Here is a 22,500-nt window from a genome sequence, read left to right on the forward strand (position 1 = left end):
TGGTTAATGTATTTAGCAGATGCTTTTGTCTAAAGCATCCAGATTACTCCAAATATATACATTTAATGTAAACATTTAAATATAAAACAATTAATAATAGTAATAATAATAATATTAAGACTATGATTATATTTAACTAATTAGACAGATGATTTAAAAAGGTGATTTCACGTTCTGAATCATCTGTTATGGTCATTACAAGCATTTACAGGCCATTTTAAATGTGTATTATGTGTAAGATAGCAACATAGTCAACATAGCTAGCCTCAGCTCAGCAGGTGTCATACAAAATACACAAGGATTCTATTAAAGCAATTCACTTTTTGTGATTTCTACAGACAATCGATTGCTGAGGCTGTTCAGAAGGCAATAAAATCCCACCTATGGAAGAAGTTTCAGGGTCTATTTGAGGGAACAGCAGAGCGTGGACCCGTCAGACTTCTCAATGAGATCTACACTGACCTCTACATCACAGTAGGAGAGGAGGGGGAGGTCAACAAAGAACACGAGGTCAGCCAGATAGAGACAGCATCAAGAAGAACGCAAGCAGAAGGCCCAGCCATCAAGTGTAATGACATCTTTAAACCCTTACCTGGACAAGACCAACCCATCAGAACAGTGCTGACAAAGGGAGTGGCTGGCATTGGAAAAACAGTCTCTGTGCAGAAGTTCATTCTTGACTGGGCTGAAGGAAAAGCCAATCAGGATGTCATCTTCATATTTCCTCTTCCTTTCCGGGAGCTGAATTTAATCAAGGAGGAAAATCTCAGTCTAGTACAACTCCTTCAGCATTTGTTCACAGAACTGAAAGACATGCCACTCTTCAATCCCGAAGAGCACAAAGTTGTGTTCATCTTTGATGGCCTGGATGAGTGCCGACTTCTTCTAGACTTTCACAACAGCAAGCCAGTTTTCAAGGTGGATGATCCAGCCTCAGTGGATGTGCTGCTGACAAACCTCATCAAGGGAAATCTGCTTCCCTCTGCTCTCCTCTGGATCACCACCCGACCAGCAGCAGCTGATAGGATCCCAACTAAGTGTGTAAGTCTGGTGACAGAAGTACAAGGTTTCAGTGACCCCCAGAAAGAGGAGTATTTCAGGAAGAGAATCGATGATCAGAACCTGGCCAGAAGAGCCGTGTCATACCTGAAGTCATCCAGGAGCCTCTACATCATGTGCCACATTCCAGTCTTATGCTGGATTTTAGCCACTGTTTTAGAAACAATTCTAACTGAAACAGATACTGGAGAGATCCCCAGAAGTCTTACCCAAATGTACACACACTTCCTGATCATTCAGACAAGTTTAAAAAAGGTCAAATACACAGAGCAAACAGAGAGAGATGAAGAAATGATTTTCAAACTGGGGAAACTGGCTTTCCAACAGCTGGAGGAGGGCAATCTGATCTTCTATGAGGAAGACCTGAGAACGTGTGGCATTGATGTCACAGAGGCATCAGTGTACTCAGGAGTGTGTACTCAGATCTTCAGAGAGGAGTCTGTGCTGTACCAGGGGAAGGTGTTCAGCTTTGTGCATCTGAGCATTCAGGAGTTTCTTGCAGCTGTTTATGTGTTCCTGTGCTTCAGCAACAGAGAGAGAAACATGCCTGACCAACAGCAAATCTCTCAGCTCTCTGCTCTGCTCAAAGCTGCAACACTTCATGAGCTACACAAGATTGCAGTGGATCTGGCCTTACAGAGTGAGAACGGACACCTGGACCTTTTCCTCCGCTTCCTTCTGGGCCTCTCACTGGAGTCTACTCAAAAACTCCTAAACAGCCTTTTGAAGAAGTCAGGGAGTATCTCACTGGACATAGAAGAGACCGTGGAGTACATCAAGACAAATATCAAAAATAGCTTTGAGTTTAACAGGATGCTTAACCTTTATCACTGTCTGAACGAACTGAATGACACGTCTATGGTGGAGGACATGCAAAGACGCTTGGTCTCAGGTGGTCCTCCATGGCCTAGCAATTCAATTCCCGTGTACAGTCAATGCGCCTCACTTCTGTATCTGTTGCTGACTGCAGAAGAAGGGAAATATAAGTTTTATCCAAATCAAATGATAATAACAGATGAATGTGTCAAGAACATGCTTCCAGTTATCAAAGCTTCCAGGCATGCCAGGTAAGAGAAACAGCATCTTATATCTATATGAGAATGTCTGTGATAAATGATGTTTCCCTTATCCTCTGATAATAAGTTCATGAAAATATCTACCATCAACTTAGCTTTGTTCTTTAATCTTTTTAAAGATTACCTATATGTGAAAAGGTGTGAACGTCAGCAGACAGGGAGGGTCTTGCTGACCATTTGTGTGTTACGTAATGAAGGTGGCGTGAATGTGATACATTCTTATGAAGAAGGAATTCATATTAGTTGAAAGTATATGAAAACCACAAATATTCTTCAGTATTTTTTATGTGTTTAGTTGTGATGCGTTATGTTTAGTTATGTTGGCTGGCTTGGTGCATGGGGAGTTTTAGTCATAAAAGCATAATAAGGGTAGCAGGGTACACAACAGTGCACAACTGGCTGGTGACAGCCGCTGAATGCTGTACCTGGGATCCGTAAAGGCCCTCCTTCAAAGAACAACATACGCTGTCTGTATGGAAAAAGATCTTGTGTTCTAATAGGCTAATTGGAAATCACATTTGTACTCAATTTAGTTTCACTGATCACAGGTTTTCTAACTTGTGTGCCAGTGATCACAGGTGTATTAGCTTTTCATGCGTTGAGTTTCCTTTTTTGGCCAGGCTTGGATGGTGCTCCATCACTCCTAGGAGCTGTGAGCTGCTGGGCTCGGGTCTGACCCAAAGCTCGTCACTCATAAGAGAACTGGACCTCGGTGGCAACAAGATTGAAGACTGTGGGGTGGAGAATCTGTCGAGTGGACTGGCAAACCCAAAGTGCAAACTGGAGATTCTCAAGTACCCAGAATATGTTTTTAAATGACCATATATTTACGTGTTAACTCATTCATTCAGCAGATGATTCTATCTTAAGTGACATTCAATTGAGAAACCTAACTAACACCAAACCTAATATTACAACATAACCGACTCATTACAAACCCAAAGCAACACTATATAAGATTAAATGATTTTTAAAGTCTGCTCTTGTAGATTATTCGATTTTCTAACATCCTCCATCCAACATTCATTTTGAAGGAACAGTTTGTGGTCACAGTAGATACTGTAGCTAGTTTTTTTAGTTAATAGTAGTTACTAACTAGATGACTAGCTATATTACATAACCATGTACCACTAAACATTTTTGGAAGTGTATGTGTAATAAGTGTAATGTTTGGTGAAGCTTTATATAAGTCTACTTATAGCAAGCAAGTACTGTAATAACACCATCATGTAGTTAAACTGTGTACTAAATGTAACTCCTACTATGTTTTTATTTTATTTTCCCCAGGCTGAATAACTGTTCCCTCACAAAGAGGAGCTGTGCCACTCTGGCCTCAGTCCTCTCCAGCAGCTCCTCCTCCCTCAGAGAGCTGAACCTGAGCGGAAATAGGATTCTAGACGCAGGAGTGAAGCTCCTCACAACCGGCCTCAACAGCACACACTGCAAACTGGAGGTGTTAAGGTATACATTTTTTAAATCATTCTTCCCCGTATCCTTCTGGCGTCATATATGTTCTATTCAGGGAACACCACACCTCCTTAAGGGCTAATCAGGTTATAAACATGGGTGTTATCCAGGGACGTGCACAGGAATTTTGAAGTGCAGTTGCTCTGCCCTGGAAAAAAAGGGACAACACGTCAATTTTTGTCACCGCCGCTGCCAAGTCCCCGTCCCCTGATCGCAAATTCTGCCAATATCATTTTAAACTCTCATTAACCGCTGCTGCCATGCCCCCGTCCCCTGATCTCAAATGTTGCCAATATCATTTTAAACTCTTACTACTGCGATTATTTTATCTATGCATGCATGAAGTTCTGCAACCGTAATACTATTTTAAAAATATATATATTTCCTTCGGTGGGGAAACTTCAGTAGAGGAGGGCAAACGGGCGGTTGCCCGAGCAACCTTAGCCCCCTCCTGTGCACGTCCCTGGTATTCTCTCACATCTCCTTAAGCTAACAGAGTTTTCTGGGTTATAAACACGACAAGACACAAGGTGACACATACACACGTACATAGAAAAACACAAATCATGGTACTACACTGCAAAGTAAAAGATAATAACATGCGGATGCTCATCTTTAATAGCTGAAACAGTATTTGTGTTGTTAACTGCTGCATTTGTTTTGTAGACTCCATAACTGTGGTCTCACAGACGAGAGCTGCGCTTCACTGGTTTCGGCACTGAGGTCCACCCACTCTCACCTGAGGGAGCTCCACCTGAGCTGCAACACAGTGGGCCAGTCCGGAGAGAAGCTTCTGGAAGCGCTCCTGAAGGATCCCAGATACAGGCTGCAGAGAGTAACGTGAGTATGTCAAGGACAAAGAGTCTCATAAAGAGTCTTGCACTGTGCACCATTGCAGTTTCAGGAAATGTATTAAAGTAATTCAAAAAACGCCACCAGGAGATATTAGTCTTTCTGACAGATGGGAGATACAAACTTGATTACGCAATGGTGCAAAATGTCTTCATACTATATGATCTGGTTTAGATTCTTCAATTGTTAGATTGAAGTAGCATTGGACAATGAACCAGGTAACTAAGAGAGAACGATGGCTAAAACTAAAGTCTCTCTATCTTATATTGATGGCCATTCCATAATAATGCTTTTGGAAAATATCCCCAGCACATTACAAAAGTGTGTGTTCATATTGGTTTCACCTAGAACAAAACCTCAGAAGTCATGGACCTGGGACACCAGAGACACTTCCTGATTCCTCCCTGTCCTGAGAGAGTGAATGAAACAGTGGCACATCCATCACCACCTCTCCCCATTGGTCACTGAGACTTCGTGCCCCACCACCACCTCTCCCCATTGGTCACTGAGACTGCATCTCCCACCACCACCTCTCCCCATTGGTCACTGAGACTGCATGCCCCACCAACACCTCTCCTCATTGGTCACTGAGACTGCATGCCCCACCACCACCTCTCCCCATTGGTCACTAAGACTGCATCTCCCACCACCACCTCTCCCCATTGGTCACTGAGACTGCGTACCCCACCACCACCTCTCCCCATTGGTCACTGAGACTGCGTACCCCACCACCACCTCTCCCCATTGGTCACTGAGACTGCGTACCCCACCACCACCTCTTCCCATTGGTCACTGAGACTGCATGCCCCACCACCACCTCTCCCCATTGGTCACTGAGACTGCGTACCCCACCACCACCTCTCCCCATTGGTCACTGGGACTGCGTACCCCACCATCACCTCTCCCCATTGGTCACTGGGACTGCGTACCCCACCATCACCTCTCCCCATTGGTCACTGAGACTGCATGCCCCACCACCACCTCTCCCCATTGGTCACTGAGACTGCGTACCCCACCACCACCTCTCCCCATTGGTCACTGGGACTGCGTACCCCACCATCACCTCTCCCCATTGGTCACTGGGACTGCGTACCCCACCATCACCTCTCCCCATTGGTCACTGAGACGGTGTGCCCCACCACCACCTCTCCCCATTGGTCACTGGGACTGCGTACCCCACCACAGAGAAGATGAGTGGTTGGTGGATACTAGTCTTGTGGAGCCACACATGACCAGCGCTACACATGTGGATTTAGAAGTTTGGGAAGTTTCTGCTGTATTGGACCACACACAGATTTAATCCATCTGTTTCATGTGTAGTTTCTCATGCTGTAATCGACCACACACAGATTTAATCCATCTGTTTCATGTGTAGTTTCTAATGCTGTCATCGGCCACACACATATTTCATCCATCTATTTCCTGTGTAGTTGATTAACATCCTTAGATCAGTAGCCAAACGTCAAATATTCAAGGTTATCTCAGCCACAATGTCTCTGCTTGACTGTCACCTTCTGGATTGTTTGTTTATGTATGTTTTATTAACCTTGTGCATGTCTGATAAATCTTAACAAATGATCATGATGGGTATTGTTAGGGTATATTTTTTTATACAGTTCTTTTAAAAACTGCTTACACATCTTTACATGTCATATGGTGTCTGAAACATAAACATAACATTCAACACCAAATCTGCAAGGATAATTTTTTTTAAGTTTTAATTTCAGAAAAAACTTTGTAAAGCTTTGTAGAACAGTACACACATAGTTCACTTTCAAAGACACCACAAACAGACATTGACCACTTGTGTGTGACCTTCAAAGACTTAGCTTCCAAAGGAGGACACTGGCTGTGATGATGTAAATTACTGTGACAGATTTCAGTAGGAGGCTGATTGGTCATATAGTCTTTGTTTATGTATCATGTTTTTTTTTTTTTGTGTGTATGATGTGTTTCCATAGTGTAAACTATGAAAAACTGTTTTGGTATATAATGCACCCTAGAGTAAAAGTCTTTAACCCTAATGATCTAGCATTTTTGTGTTTAATTATATTTCTGTATAATAAAAACACACACACACACACACACACACACATGATTAGGGATGGGGTTTGATAAGATTTTAGATTTTTGATTCCATTTTCAGTTCTGATTATCGATCCGTTTCCTTATCAATTCACCTATCTATTCTCATTGGGCAAGGGTGAAAAAAACAGTACAAACAGGTTTATTAACATACATTTTCTTTTATATAATATTCTCTGAATAGATGATGCACAGCATATACAGTATGTATGTATACATTTACATATTTTAAATAACCAAAAACAAACCTAAGAATAGGTCGACAAACTCTCAAAGTGGGGTCCAGAGACCCATAGCCTAGGGATCCTTTTCCTTGATTGGGTGCCAGGGGGTCCCCAGAAATAAAACATTGAATAAGTTTTTACTATAATTCCAACCATAAGTATCAGAATGTATAACTGATTGGGTGCTGGGTTTCATACATTTTTTTGTATTAAAATATCTATAAAGTAGTCTTATAATTTGTGGCACTTTAGGGGTCAGTTTGAGAACCGCTGTGCAAAATCATATTTGAACATGCCAATTACAGTTCAAGTGTTCTCACCTAAACTAACAACAAAACTGACACAAACAAATAGTGAAAGCTGGTTTAAACAATGAAACGAATGGCACTAACACAATAAACAGGGTCTGGAGGAGTTTACCTTCGATATTAACAGATGAAGCGCTAACGCTAGCCACAATGATATTGCCTGGTTAAGATTCATTAACCTTATCGTCACTCCGTAGTGCTCAAAAACGTGACATTCCTGCAAAGTTATTGTTTCTGCATAATGGTAATATTTCCCCTCTTTGACAAAATAGATGTTTTAGCATTGCAAGTGGCCCTGTGGTAATCTTTTCTCGTGAAACATAACCTCACTTTTGAATGCTTCTGCCTAGACGCCATGTTGGCTGCAGTCTAGACATAACAAGGCTGTAACTTCATTGCGCATGCGTAAACGGAAATACCATCTATAGCGGAATTGTTAAGCACCCTAGAGTTAACATATTTGATATGTAGTGAAATGTGTGAGTGTGCGCACTCACGTTTTTATGGGTGTTTTTAAGTTTATTATGCCGGAAGAACAAAATTGAGTTATAGAAAAATCATTGACTGTCACTCAAGGTAGTTTTAAGGCATTGTCGCAGACAGGAAAGATAGTTGTGTCAGTTCAAAACAGGCATGTTAGACGCCCTGCTAAGATCTCGATTTTAAACTTTTACCCCTTTTCTGAAGGACACCCCAAACACTTACCCCTTTACTGAAGGACACAAACCCTTACCCCTTTACTGAAGGACACCCTCAGAATCCTCAGGGGGAGTCTATAAAGATTCACTTCAACACTGAGGAATATATAACACTAAAGTACATGTAAAGAAAATCCTCATCTATTCGACCACAGCTCCCCTGCTATCAGGGAAGACTTACCAAATTCACACAGAATCCAAGGGCATATTTGCCAGCACAATGAGCCCATAATGCCAGAATGATACCATGCCCATTGCTGAATACACTCACTGGTAGCTTTCTGTTAGTATAATTAATAATCATTTCTGTAGTTATGTTTCTTATTTTGATTTCCTGAATTGGGGCCACTTCTAAAAGTGCCCTGTTTAGTTATGTGTTTTATGTTGATCACTATTTTGACTCCAGTCACCCACACACTCAGAGTGTATTTCTGTATTTTAGAGGTCTTGTAGCTGTGGAGTGATGAAGTGATGGATCATTTAGCATCTGATCCTTTTCTCACTTTCCACGCCCACAGTGTAAACACAATAGGATATAATACACAAACACATTTCCTTTCTGAACCAACTTGGTCCAACCGGTTTTTGTGCCCACGCATGAAAGCATAACATAGACCTGTTCGTGTTCCTGCTGACCGCACCATAGTGAGTTCACCAAAGGGGTGTGTGTGTGCGTGTGCGTGTGCGTGTGCGTGTGCGTGTGCGTGTGCGTGTGCGTGTGCGTGTGCGTGTGTGCGTGTGTGTGTGTGTGTGTGTGCGTGTGTGTGTGCGTGTGCGTGTGTGTGTGTGTTTCCCTGACCACAATGTGAGATGAGACGGTAACTCCCTCACCCCAAAACCCCTCCGCCTGTCTTGTGTTCTCCAGCTCAGTTCTTTTGCATGCTGGTGGTGCAGGCAGGGCGGCTGCGGTTAAATCTTGTTTTACAGCTTTCCCAGAGTTCCCTAGTGAGTTCCAGGTAGGCTCCACAGATGGACACGCCCTCTTGCGCACCTCAAAAGTCCCACCAGGCTGTTTAAGGAAGCACAGCCAGAGTGATGTGTCATTGTGACCTGAGAGACGGCAAGAAGGCACTACATCCTGGTAACGTCTATTTTTATTATAATATGGCAATGAACTTCAATTAAAATAACAGCTCTCAATGTATGACCGCTTTGCTAGAATTGACTGCATGTTGTTTGCATGTTGTTTACACTGAGCCACAATGATTAGTATCATTCTAACTTCAGGTAAATTAGTGTCATAGAATACTATTGACTAGAGTCTCCACTCACTGACCTTCAAACATCCGGTGCTGATATCTATGTAATGGGCTTTTAGGACACATTGTTCTCTTACACTCCTTGCAAAAGGGACTTTAAGACACGGAAGGGATTTTGTCATTGGTGTAGATTGCATCATGAGAGACACACAGCACTTTGTTTGTGTTACAGGGTTCAGGAGAACATTGATACGATCTCTCTTACAGGTATTCATATGTTTTTACAGTGCGCTCTGACAGCGCCACTACTTGTGTGAGTCTACCCTGGGCACGCCTGTACTAGTGGAAGCGACTGGTGTGAGTCTACCCTGGGCACGCCTGTACTAGTGGAAGCGACTGGTGTGAGTCTACCCTGGGCACGCCTGTACTAGTGGAAGCGACTGGTGTGAGTCTACCCTGGGCACGCCTGTACTAGTGGAAGCGACTGGTGTGAGTCTACCCTCAGCACACCTGTACGCCGCTTGACCTTGGGAACGGCTGTACTAATGTTAGCGTGTCTGTGAGGTCTGTGAGGTCTGTGACCTTGATCAGTCCCTTCTGCCTACGCTGGCCTCTCACTAAAATGGAGGTCAACAGCTCAGAGGATGAAACCAACAGGTAATTAGATTTGTTTATTGGTTGGTTTTGTTAATATGTGTGTTTGTGTGTGTGTATGTGTGTGTGTGTGTGGGTGTTTGTGTGAGAAGAAGAGGGGTTAGAGAGAGAGAGATACTGTGTATCTGAACCAGATGGTTTGCAGCGTTAACGACCTATAAAAAAAGTAAAAGAATCAGATGATTAAACAAGTGATTAGTAATGGTGCATTGTTTGTTATTCTTAGTCATGTCAAGCTGGACCGACCCAACTCTCCTACGCCCAGCTGTGTGTCCATGAAGAGTGACAGGTCGATGGGTTTGCCCATTGATTTCAGCGGTGGCCATGATGAACATAAAGAGCCAGACATGAAGTAACATATTTCATAAAATGATTTATAAAAAACATATGTGTAACATATCTGGAAATGAGGTGCTTTAAAAATGCTCTGTATTGTGAAATAACATACTTATCTATTTAATCCTTGAAATATTCATATATTTCTGTTCTCTAAAACTCTAAAAGACAAGTTTAATACTGGTATGACAACATGAATAAAACATGAAATTAAAATATATTCCTGAACAGGTTTCCTCCGAAGAGACCAGACTCTCCTGCCCCCAGCTGTGTGTCCATGAAGAGTGACAGGTCGATGGGTTTGCCCATAGACTTCAGTGGTGGCCATGACCAACACAAAGAGCAAGACAAGAAGTAATATCATTTATAAAATAATAATACAAAAAAAAGATATGTAGAACATATCTGGAAATGAGATGTTTCCAAAATGTGGATTAACAGGTCAATGGGTTCCCCCTCACCCTAAGGCAAACCGAGAATGAAGAGTGAGACATGAGGTGCTAGGAGTTTTTAAAAGAAACATGTATAGACAAATATGTTGAAAAATATTCAGTGTTTTCAGTGTATGTCAAATTTGTGTATGAACTCCTTAGAATGTTATTGATATGTTTCTGTTGCATTCCTCAAAGAGAAATGTCATGATGACAACATAAATGAAAAAGTAGCTGTGAAAATTGCCCAACTCGGCCACCCCACGATTGTATACTTATTGGAATGGGTTTAGCAGAGGGGAAAAACACACGGCACAGAGATGGTGGCTTTCTTATAAAAAATATAGCGATTTATTTCAACGGGGGATGCGACATCCACCCCAAAACAGATATTTAAACACTGAACAAACATGAAGCAAAAAATATAGAGCAAAGATCATTGGTCACGAAACTCATGTTGTTGTCTCTGTACCTGGGTCTACGCTCTCCTGCATATCCAATCGGTCCCTCTCACTAGACAGAGAGGCACACCTTATATAAGGCCGCCCAATGGGCTAAATTGGTCCAATCTGTGTCAGTTGGACCCCTCCACTGATGTGGGGGAAGCCAGACCCAACCATTGGGGGAGGGGAGTCCAAGTTTCCCTCCCTTTGGGGCCATGGTGAGAAAGGGGAGGGTTTTTACCTGCTCACACCTGCTCACTTTTTGCTCCATTCTTCAAAGATGAATGATGCCATGACAACGTAAATTAAAAAGTAACCTAAAATATTTTTGGATAGCATTCCGCGGGACAGACCAGACTCTCCTGCCCCCAGCTGCGTGTCCATGAAGAGTGACAGGTCGATGGGTTTGCCCATTGACTGCAGTGGTGGCCATGGCAACAATGAAGAGCAAGACAAGAAGTAATATAGTTCATAAAATAATTTATAAAAGAAATATCTGTAAAACATATCAAGAAATATAGGTGCTTTAAAAATGCTCTGTATTGTGAAAAAAACATATGTATGTATTTAATCCCTGAAATATTCATACATTTTTGTTTAACTCTAAAAGACAAGTTTAATACTGGTATGACAACATGAATGAAACATGAAATTAAAATATATGCCTGAACAGGTTTCATCTGGAGAGACCAGACTCCCCTGTGCCCAGCCATGTGTCCATGAAGAGTGACAGATCAATGGGTTTGCCCATTGACTTCACAGGAGACATCATCGGAAATGATGGGTAAAACATGAACTGGTTTGAGTTTTCCTTTAACCATTAAGCATTTAACATTAATCTGAATGACATCCTTTAACTCTCATGATTCCACCAGTGTCCAGCTGAAGACCACAGCACCAGTGTCCAACTCAAAGAGCACACACATGAAGTAAGTACTAAAAGACTTTAGCGCGAGAATTCTGTAACCTTAACAACGGGAATCATACATTCTAGCGATACATTATTATCCGTTATTATCCGTTGGTTATCGACTACTTTTTGTTAGCGAGCTACTATGGTGAATAAAATAAAATAAAATAGCTTGCTCTAGCTTTGGCGTTTAAGGAGGAGGAGGGTGTTCGTGAATCATGAACAGCCAAGGCACCGTTTGTGGGTGCATGAAATCCTCCTCAATAGAGAGTCACAGGGGGCATTAGTAACAAAGGTAGAATAGACCTAATCACTAAAGTATGCCTCAAACATATTAACTAATTAGACAGAAGATGTTTTAAAAAGGTGAGTTTTTAAAAGCTTTTTTAATATACCAAGGTGGTACTTGTACTGTGGCTATGACTAAGGTACTTAGCAGATGCTCCTGATGACTCCAAATCTATACATTTATATAATAGTAATAATAATGTTAATTTATTAGACAGATGGTGTTTAAAAAGGTGAGTTCACATTCTGAATAATATGGTCTCATTACAGGCATTGCAGGCCATTTTAAATGTGTATTATGAGTAAGATAGCAACATAGGTGGTACTTGTACTGTGCCTATGTTTGTGGCTATGGTTTCTGTGGCTATGATTAAGGTATTTAGAAGATGCTTTTGTCAAAACTTTGGACTCCAAAGCATCCAGATTACTCCAAATCTATACATTTAATATACACATTTAAATGTAAAACAATTCATAATGGTAATAATAATATTAAGGCTATGATTATATTTATGATAAAATAACTAAATAGACAGATGATGTTTAAAACGGTGAGTTAATCAAAGTTCTGAATCATCTGTTATGGTCTCTTTACAAGTATGGCAGGCCCTTTAAACTGTGAATTATGTGTAAGATAGCAACATAGCCAGTCAATGCTAGCCTCAGCTGAGCAGGTTTCATACAAAATACACAAGGATTCTATTAAAGGAATTCACTTTTTGTGACTTCTACAGACAATCGATTGCTGAGGCTGTTCAGAAGGCAATACAATCCCACCTACAGAAGAAGTGTCAGTGTCTATTTGAGGGAACAGCAGAGCGTGGACCCGTTAGACTTCTCAATGAGATCTACACTGACCTCTACATCACAGAGGGAGAGGAGGGGGAGGTCAACAAAGAACACGAGGTCAGCCAGATAGAGACAGCATCAAGAAGAACACAAGCAGAAGGCCCAGCCATCAGGTGTAACGACATCTTTAAACCCTTACCTGGACAAGACAAACCCATCAGAACAGTCCTGACAAAGGGAGTGGCTGGCATTGGAAAAACAGTCTCTGTGCAGAAGTTCATTCTTGACTGGGCTGATGGGAAAGCCAATCAGGATGTCCACTTCATGTTTCCTCTTCCTTTTAGGGAGCTGAATTTAATGAAGGAGGAAAATCTCAGTCTAGTCCAACTCCTTCAGCATTTGTTCACAGAACTGAAAGACGTGCCACTCTTCAATCCCGAAGAGCACAAAGTTGTGTTCATCTTTGATGGCCTGGATGAGTGCCGACTTCTTCTTGATTTTCACAACAGCAAGCCAGTTTTCAAGGTGGATCATCCAGCCTCAGTGGACATGCTGCTGACAAACCTCATCAAGGGGAATCTGCTTCCCTCTGCTCTCCTCTGGATCACCACCCGACCAGCAGCAGCTGATAGGATCCCACCTAAGTGTGTGAACAAGGTCACAGAAATAAGGGGATTCAGCGACCCACAGAAAGAGGAGTACTTCAGGAAGAGAATCAGTGATGAGAACCTGGCCAGCAGAACCATCACACACCTGAAGTCATCCAGGAGCCTCTACATCATGTGCCACATTCCAGTCTTATGCTGGATTTTAGCCACTGTTTTAGAAACAATTCTAATGGAAACAGTCAGTGGAGAGATCCCCCAAAGTCTTACCCAAATGTACACACACTTCCTGATCATTCAGACAAGTATCAAAAAGGAGAAGTACACAGAGCAAAGAGAGAGAGATGAAGAGATTATTTTCAAACTGGGGAAACTGGCTTTCCAACAGCTGGAGAAGGGCAATCTGATTTTCTATGAGGCAGACCTGAGAGAGTGTGGTATTGATGTCACAGAAGCATCAGTGTACTCAGGAGTGTGTACTCAGATCTTCAGAGAGGAGTCTGTGCTGTACCAGGGGAAGGTGTTCAGCTTTGTGCATCTGAGCATTCAGGAGTTTCTTGCAGCTTTATATGTGTCCCTCTGCTTCAGCAACAGAGAGAGAAACATGCCTGACCAACAGCAAACCCTTCAGCTCTCTGCTCTGCTCAAAGCTGCAACACTTCATGAGCTACACAAGATTGCAGTGGATCTGGCATTACTGAGTGGGAACGGACACCTGGACCTTTTCCTCCGCTTCCTTCTGGGCCTCTCACTGCAGTCAACTCAAAAACTCCTAAGCAGCCTTTTGAAAAAGACAAGAAGTATCTTACTGAACACAGAAGAGACCGTGGAGTACATCAAGAAAAAAATAATCAGACATAGCCTAGAGTTTAACAGGGTGCTTAACCTTTATCACTGTCTGAACGAACTGAATGATAAGTCCATGGTGGAGGACATGCGAAGATGCTTGCTCTCAGGTGGTACTCCCTCAGACAGTCAGTGTGCCACATTTATGTATCTGTTGCTGACTGCAGAAGATGGGAAGTGTGAGTTTCAACCTAATCAAATCATAAAAACAGATGAATGTGTCGAGAAAATGCTTCCAGTTATCAAAACTTCCAGATACGCCAGGTAAGAGAAACAGTATCTAGTATCTATATGAGAATGTCTGTAATACATTATGCTTCCTTTGAGAATAAGTTAATTTACCATCAATATCAACTCAGCTTTAATCTTTTCATACCATTTAACCAATGGAAACATTGCTAACTATTTTGCATTATACAACATAAATGAGTACATACCTGTTCAGTCTCATTTAAACGTCAAATTATGTTGATTAGTAATTGCGTTACTTCTAAGTTGAACTGTAGGGCATTTGCTCTTATGTAAATTTCCAAACTAATAGGCCCCACTATAGAAACTCAATGCAACAAAGGTCTGTACACTTTTCAAATTTGTGCCATTGTAGTCTTTATTTTTGTATGGCAAAACTTGTTTTGTATTGTTCAATCCTCCTTGTCATGAGGGATAACAGTGTTGCAAACATTTGTTTCCCACGTGAGACCATGATGCGGATAGACACAGCCCATAGGTCCACAATTGAAGGTGTAATCAATTTAGTTTCACTGATCACAGGTTGCCAACTTGTGTTCCAGTGATCACAGGTGTATTCACTGCATTGAGTTTTTACTTTGAGGCCTGAATGTTCAATAAAGTCTTTCTAAAATGTATTTCAATCTAATTTAGAAATAATGCAATACTTTAGAGGTGATACCATTTTGAATCAATTGACATTCAAAGGACATTACATAGAGGTGTACTCACTTCTGTTGTATACTTTATAGCTAGTAACTTTAACCCTACAAAGCCATATGAATACCACCATTCAAAGTACTGAGCACAAGAGATGTGTCTGTAATGTTTTGTGTCTACCTCTTGTGTTTGTGGCATCGCATCGTACATTTGTATTTATGCGCACAGTGGTGTTTAAAACTGAGAAAGTGCTGGTACTCCCTGTTTTTTGGCCATGATGCAGACACAGATTGGTACAAAACTGAGAAAGTGCTGGTGTTCCCAGGCTCTCAGGTGTACTCAACTTTGTTTCACTGATCACAGGTTTTCTAACTTGTGTGCAAATGATCACAAGTGTAATCACTTTTTATGCATTGAGTTTCTGTTTTCGGCCAGGCTTGGAGGGTGCTCCATCACTCCTAGGAGCTGTGAGCTGCTGGGCTCGGTTCTGACCCAAAGCTCGTCACTCATAAGAGAACTGGACCTCAGTGGCAACAAGATTGAAGACTGTGGGGTGGAGATGCTGTCGAGAGGACTGGCAAACCCAAAGTGCAAACTGGAGCATCTGAAGTACACAGAATTCTTTTAAATGACTATATATATTTACCAGTTGACTCCTTCATTCAGCAGATGATTCTATCTTAAGTAACATTCAATTGAGAAACTTAACAAACACCAAACCTAATATTACAACATAACCGACTCATTACAAACCCAAAGCAACACTATATAAGATTAAATGATTTTTAAAGTCTGCTCTTATAGATTTTCTAACATCCTCCATCCAACATTCATTTTGAAGGAACAGTATGTACTGTAGGTCGTTTTTCTAGTTAATAGTAGTTACTAGCTAGATGACTAGTTATATTACATAACCATGTACCACCAAACAATTTTTGAAGTTTACGTGTAATAAGTGTAATGTTTGGTGAAGCTTTATATAAGTATACTTATAGCAAGCAAGTACTATAAAAACAACATCATGTAGTTAAACTGTGTACTAAATGTAACTTTTACAATGTCCCCCACCCCAGACTGGATAACTGCTCCCTCACAGAGAGGAGCTGTGCCACTCTGGCCTCAGTACTTTCTAGCAGCTCCTCCGCCCTCAGAGAGCTGAACCTGAGCGGAAACAGGATTCTAGACGCAGGAGTGAAGCTCCTCACACCCGGCCTCAACAGCACACACTGCAAACTGGAGGTGTTAAGGTATACATTTCAAAATGATTTTCTATTCAGGGAACATTACACCTCCTTAAGCTAACAGAGCTAACTGGGTTATAATCATGACAAGACACAAGTTAACATATACATACGTACGTCACAGATGTTCTATTCAGGGAACAACACACCTCCTTAAGCTAAAAGAACTAATTGGGTTATAAACATGGATATTATCTCACACCTCCTTAAGCTAACAGAGCTAACTGGGTTATAATCATGACCTGACACAAGTTAACACATACATATGTACATAGAAATAAACAAATCATTGTACTACACTGCAAAGTAAAAGATAACAACATGTGGATGCTAATCTTAATTAGCTGAAACAGTGTTTGTTTTGTAAACTCCTGCATTTGTTTTGCAGACTCCATAACTGCGGTCTCACAGACGAGAGCTGCGTTTCACTGGCTTCGGCACTGAGGTCCACCCACTCTCACCTGAGGGAGCTCCACCTGAGCTGCAATACAGTGGGCCAGTCCGGAGAGGAGTTTCTGGAAGCTCTCCTGAAGGATCCTAGATACAGGCTGCAGAGAGTAACGTGAGTATGTCAAACACAAAGAGTCTCCGATCTGCACAATTGCAGTTTAAGGAAATGTATTGAAATCATTCAAAAAACGCCACCAGGAGATACGTAATAGTCTTTCTGTAAGTGTGACAGATCAGAGATTTAAACTTTATCACACAATGGTGCAAAATGTCATGAGTGGATATATGATCTGGTTTAGATTTGGGCAGCATTGGGCAATGAACCAGGTGACTAAGAGAGACGATGTTCAAAACAAAAGTCTCTCTATCTTTTATTAATGGCCGTTTCATAATAATGCTTTTGGAAAATATCCCCAGCACATTACAAAAGTGTGTGTTCATATTGGTTTCACCTAGAACAAAACCCCAGAAGTCATGGACCTGGGACACCAGAGACACCTCCTGATTCCTCCCTGTCCTGAGAGACTGAATGAAACAGTGGCACATCCATCACTACCTCTCCCCATTGGTCAATGAGACTGCGTACCCCACCACCATCTCTCCCCATTGGTTACTGAGACAGTGTGCCCCACCACCACATCTCCCCATTGGTCACTGAGACTGCGTGCCCCACCACCACATCTCCCCATTGGTCACTGAGACTGCGTGCCCCACCACCACCTCTCCCCATTGGTCACTGAGACAGTGTGCCCCACCACCACCTCTCCCCATTGGTCACTGAGACAGTGTGCCCCACCACCACCTCTCCCCATTGGTCAATGAGACTGCGTACCCCACCACCACCTCTCCCCATTGGTCAATGAGACTGCGTACCCCACCACCAATCCATCTGTTTCCTGTGTAATTTCTCATGCCGTAATCGACCACACACAGATTTAATCCATCTATTTCATGTGTAATTTCTCATGCTGTAATCAGCCACACACATATTTAATCCATCTGTTCCATGTGTAGTTTCTCATGCTGTAATCGACCTCACACATATTTAATCCATCTGTTCCATGTCTAGTTTCTCATGCTGTAATCAGCCACACACATATTTAATCCATCTATTTTCTGTGTATTTGCATAACATCCTTAGATCACTAGCCAAACGTCTGAGCTTTAAGATGTTCTCGGCCACAATGACTCTACTTGACTGTCACCTTCTGTTAGCTGATACTGCAGATAGCATTGACGTCAGCAGCTCATTAATAGACAATACACTGTGATTACATCTAGCCTAATTATTACCAACATGGCCAAATGTGTGTTTGTCTTTTTCTGTTTTATTAACCTTGTTATTACCCTAAAGAATTATCATGAACAGGTTTTCTTAGGGTATATTCTTTTTATAAAAAATGAAAAATTGTTTTGGTATATAATGCACTGTAGAGTTGAAGTCTTTGTTACTGTTACAACGCTCGGCACCCTAAATGACCTAGTATTTTTGTGTTGAGTAAATATATTCCTGTATAAAGTTTGATGTAATAAACTTTTATAGAAGACGGCAAAGGTTTTGTTTTCTGTACGATCTAGCATTGAAGAATGCAGAAGGTACACTGTGTGTGTGTAACACTTTAAGCTTGTGTTGACTGAACAAATGACTGACATTTGTGAAAGTACTCCATTTGTTTATTTATATATTCAGTCTATTGTAACCGGATTGGTCAGATTGCTCTATAAGGGTGCAACACTGCAACTGTAAGGCTTCTGCCAAATAAAGACAGGAGTTGTCATGACACTAGTCGTTTCTCACACTAATGTGTAGTTAGTGATAGAAAATCTCAAACACAAACACAAAGGTTAGAGCGGTTGGTGAGTTGTGAATGCAGTGTTTCATTTTGCAGGAGATGTTTTGTGTGTGTAGAGTTTTGTGAATTCAGTGCTAACTAACCAGACACACACATATGATCTCAATACATCACACACACACACAATCTCAGTGCTAACTAACACACACACACACATGATCTCAGTACTAACTCATACACACACAAATGTGATGACACTGTAAACAGGTAGGCTCTCCATGCCATTAGCTATCTAATTAGTATTAGATACTGTGAGGAATCACACAGAATAGCGAAGCTCCAGTAACACACTTTAAAATGTGTTAAAAATCCCACACACGGAACAAAGATGACAGTTCCACTGACACTTACACTGAGGGTGAAGGTATGACACTAAACTAACACAAGGAGCTACTACACACTAAACTACCATAACACACACGGACTAACAATAAAAACAATAGTTTACGCAGACATGAACACAAGCATGGAAACACAAATGCATTCTGAAATGAAACACATACAGCATTATGGGTGCAGAAGTACACAGCCCTCTGTAGACTACAACATATTTAAATTGTACTGCGCATCCACATCATTGTTGAACTCATCAGGAAAAAAATATTATATTTCAGCACGTCATCTTTGTCAAATTTTCCTTTAGGTTCCCCTTCGCCCTCTGTCTTGTTAGTCGAATAGAGTTGCTGAATATTCTATAAACTCCAGATTACTGTGTGTGTGTGTGTGTGTGTGTGTGTGTTTAATAATACCCAAGCAGAAGAGACCAGACTCACCTGTGCCCAGCTGTGTGAGTTTTGTGAGTCTGAGCTCATACAGACACTAAAGCAACAATAGCAACAACCTTCCACTTTTGAGGCATGTTTTTAATGAGCAACTTCCTTTGGTCTCCTCTTTACATTCTCAGGAGCAGTTGAACAGCTCATCAATTAGGCTGCCTCTGCCCACACTCTCGTAAGCTGAAATAGAGTTACTGAATACTGAATACAATCCAGACTACTGTGTATGTGTGTGTGTGTGTGCGTGTGTGTGTGTGTGTGTGTGTGTGTGTGTGTGTGTGTTGTCTATGGTGATAAATCTTGGGTAACACTGTCGTGAATTAGTAAATGGATTCATGTATTCATTGTATTTTTGGTGGGATATATGATAACTAGGCCAGTATGACAGTGCCTTTTTCAGAACTGGAACTGGAACACAAGTTGCTATAGGTACTAGAACACAGGTTGCTATAGGTGTTGGAACACAGGTTGCCATAGGTACTAGAACATAGGTTCTCACAGGAGTGCGTGGGAAACTGGAACATATTTTCTTCTCCTGCTCTGAGAACCTTGGCAAAGAACCAGGAGTGGAACTACGCAGAGAACTACAGCAGGACCCATAACTCATAACGTTAATACATGCGTCTAGGCAGAGAACTACAGCAGGACCCATAACTCATAACGTTAATACCTGCGTCTAGGCAGAGAACTACAGCAGGACCCATAACTCATAACGTTAATACCTGCGTCTAGGCAGAGAACTACAGCAGGACCCATAACTCATAACGTTAATACCTGCGTCTAGGCAGAGAACTACAGCAGGACCCATAACTCATAACGTTAATACCTGCGTCTAGGCAGAGAACTACAGCAGGACCCATAACTCATAACGTTAATACCTGCGTCAAGGAAGTTCTGTTTTCAGTGTGGGTTGTCTGTCTGCAGGATTATGCAAAAACTACCCGACAGATTTCCATGAAGCCTGGCAGAAAGGTGTAGTATGGCCGAAGGAAGAACCCGTCACATTTTGGAACTTTTATTTTACAAACTAGTTACAGTAGAAAAGATCATAAATAACAATATAAGTTACATGCGCAAGTATCTAAAATGTCAATTATTATAAAGTAAGTATTAAGAGCATTAATAGTAATAATAACTGATATTCTTGATGTTTTCCCACAACCCAACCAAAGCAAATCATTGAACAGTCCATTTTGATTCTCACTTGCATAAATACTTTGTGAAGGTCTCAGTGACATGGCACTAAAGAGTCTGCCATGTGGACAATGAGGAGTGGTGAAGATGAAGATATGAAACATTCACCTGCTATTTTCCTGTATATGCACATAACCTCAGTCAGTAACACTTTGGTAACACTCTAGTGGTCATAAGACTGACATATCCGTGGCATATTGTGTCCTTATCTACTGGCCTATGCCATATCGTGGCCTTATCCACTGTGATAGCAAATGACAAGGGAAATATTAATGCTGTCATCACAGGTGTCAGAACTAAGATGCTGTATCAGCTTATATTATTATTATTATTATAATAATACAAATAATAATAATAATAATAATAGTAATAAAACATGTGACTGCTGTCATGTCATACCTTGATGATGATACATTGCCATATTATTGGATTACAATTTATGACATGGTTATGTCAGTCTGACGATCGATGGTTCAAGTAAGGTGGCAACGTACATTTTTTTAATTCCACACAATATCTGCATTTGTGTCAAAGGCGTGAAGTGTGAAACATCTTTGAATCTGCAGGATGATTGTACAGGTACAGTTGAGTGACTGAAGCTAACCTCAGTGAGACTGAATTTGTGGCACAGGTAAGGTAGGACATGACATAGGTGCGGCATCTCTGGCACAGGTAAGGTAGGACATGACATAGGTGTGGCGATACCCTGAATGAGTGAGGAGAAAACCTCACGGCAGTGACGTCATCAGTGTTATGAAATACACATGGACTCTTAGAGACACGCCTACAGTTCAGTCTGAAATATTAGCCAGAGAATGTCCCATTAACATGCATCATAGTGTCCATACTGCCACAGGTGATGCATCATAGTGTCCATACTGCCACAGGTGATGCATCATAGTACACATATTGCAACAGGTGATGCATCATAGTGTCCATACTGCCACAGGTGATGCATCATAGTACACATATTGCAACAGGTGATGCATCATAGTGTCCATACTGCCACAGGTGATGCATCATAGTACACATATTGCAACAGGTGATGCATCATAGTGTCCATACTGCCACAGGTGATGCATCATAGTACACATATTGCAACAGGTGATGCATCATAGTGTCCATACTGCAACAGGTGATGCATCATAGTGTCCATACTGCCACAGGTGATGCATCATAGTGTACATATTGCAACAGGTGATGCATCATGGTGTCCATACTGCCACAGGTGATGAATGGAAGACAAGGCTAGAGAAGAATTAACACTGAGAGGGTTCTTGAAAACTACAACTGATTTTAACACTGAAAGGGTACTTAAAAACTACAACTGATTTTAAGGAGGGGGGTGTAGATTTAGTAATTTCTAAAACCACTGATTTAACTACTGAAATGACCCCTGAATAAAACCTCTAACCAATGAAAATAAAATACCTGTTGTCTTTCTAAACTTCATAACAGATAGGTTAAGGAAACTGAGCATTACTGAGACGTAAGGGGCCCATCTCTTGTGATTTGACACTGTAACCATTCCAGGAGGACAGTGAGATAGAAAAGACCGGGTGACACTCCCACGACAGGGCGACATTCCCAGGACTTTTTAGGACTTGGGGACGAGCGCAAGGATTGGCGGTGGTCCTGTCTGACAAACCTAATGACTCTGTGGTTCGGATCAGAACCAGAGAAGGGCCAGAACTGGGCCACACGTGGGCCGGAGGTCGACCGGGCCCAGCTTCAGTGTAGGGGGCGGAGACCTAAGGGGTACAGAGACGGTAGTGACAGGGGGAATAGGAAAGGGAATTTGTAGAGTGTTTCAACTGAAACATCAAAC

General features: G+C 41.6%; 2 protein-coding genes across 2 annotated transcripts in view; one reads left to right on the forward strand and one right to left on the reverse strand.

Moving 5' to 3' along the window:
• Positions 1 to 22,235, forward strand: part of LOC308369973 (uncharacterized protein) — a gene marked incomplete at both ends in the record, with an annotated part of 26,077 nt that extends 3,842 nt beyond the window's left edge. The window contains 13 exons of the mRNA XM_080844532.1: positions 339 to 1,985; positions 2,756 to 2,929; positions 3,423 to 3,596; positions 4,269 to 4,442; positions 9,560 to 9,625; positions 9,849 to 9,974; positions 11,708 to 11,761; positions 12,765 to 14,534; positions 15,594 to 15,767; positions 16,232 to 16,405; positions 16,788 to 16,961; positions 21,239 to 21,251; positions 22,206 to 22,235. Of these exons, the coding sequence (XP_080700658.1) occupies positions 339 to 1,985; positions 2,756 to 2,929; positions 3,423 to 3,596; positions 4,269 to 4,442; positions 9,560 to 9,625; positions 9,849 to 9,974; positions 11,708 to 11,761; positions 12,765 to 14,534; positions 15,594 to 15,767; positions 16,232 to 16,405; positions 16,788 to 16,961; positions 21,239 to 21,251; positions 22,206 to 22,235 (4,750 nt within the window). The remainder of the gene's footprint in view (positions 1 to 338; positions 1,986 to 2,755; positions 2,930 to 3,422; positions 3,597 to 4,268; positions 4,443 to 9,559; positions 9,626 to 9,848; positions 9,975 to 11,707; positions 11,762 to 12,764; positions 14,535 to 15,593; positions 15,768 to 16,231; positions 16,406 to 16,787; positions 16,962 to 21,238; positions 21,252 to 22,205) is intronic.
• A 106-nt stretch (positions 22,236 to 22,341) lies between these two features.
• LOC308369974 (ephrin type-A receptor 4-B-like) overlaps positions 22,342 to 22,500 on the reverse strand; it is a gene marked incomplete at its 3' end in the record, with an annotated part of 31,614 nt that continues 31,455 nt past the window's right edge. The window contains exon 16 of the mRNA XM_080844533.1: positions 22,342 to 22,423. Within this exon, the coding sequence (XP_080700659.1) occupies positions 22,342 to 22,423 (82 nt within the window). The remainder of the gene's footprint in view (positions 22,424 to 22,500) is intronic.

The sequence above is a fragment of the Sprattus sprattus genome, assembly GCF_963457725.1.
Source record: "Sprattus sprattus genome assembly, chromosome: 9".
Lineage (NCBI taxonomy): Eukaryota > Metazoa > Chordata > Actinopteri > Clupeiformes > Clupeidae > Sprattus > Sprattus sprattus.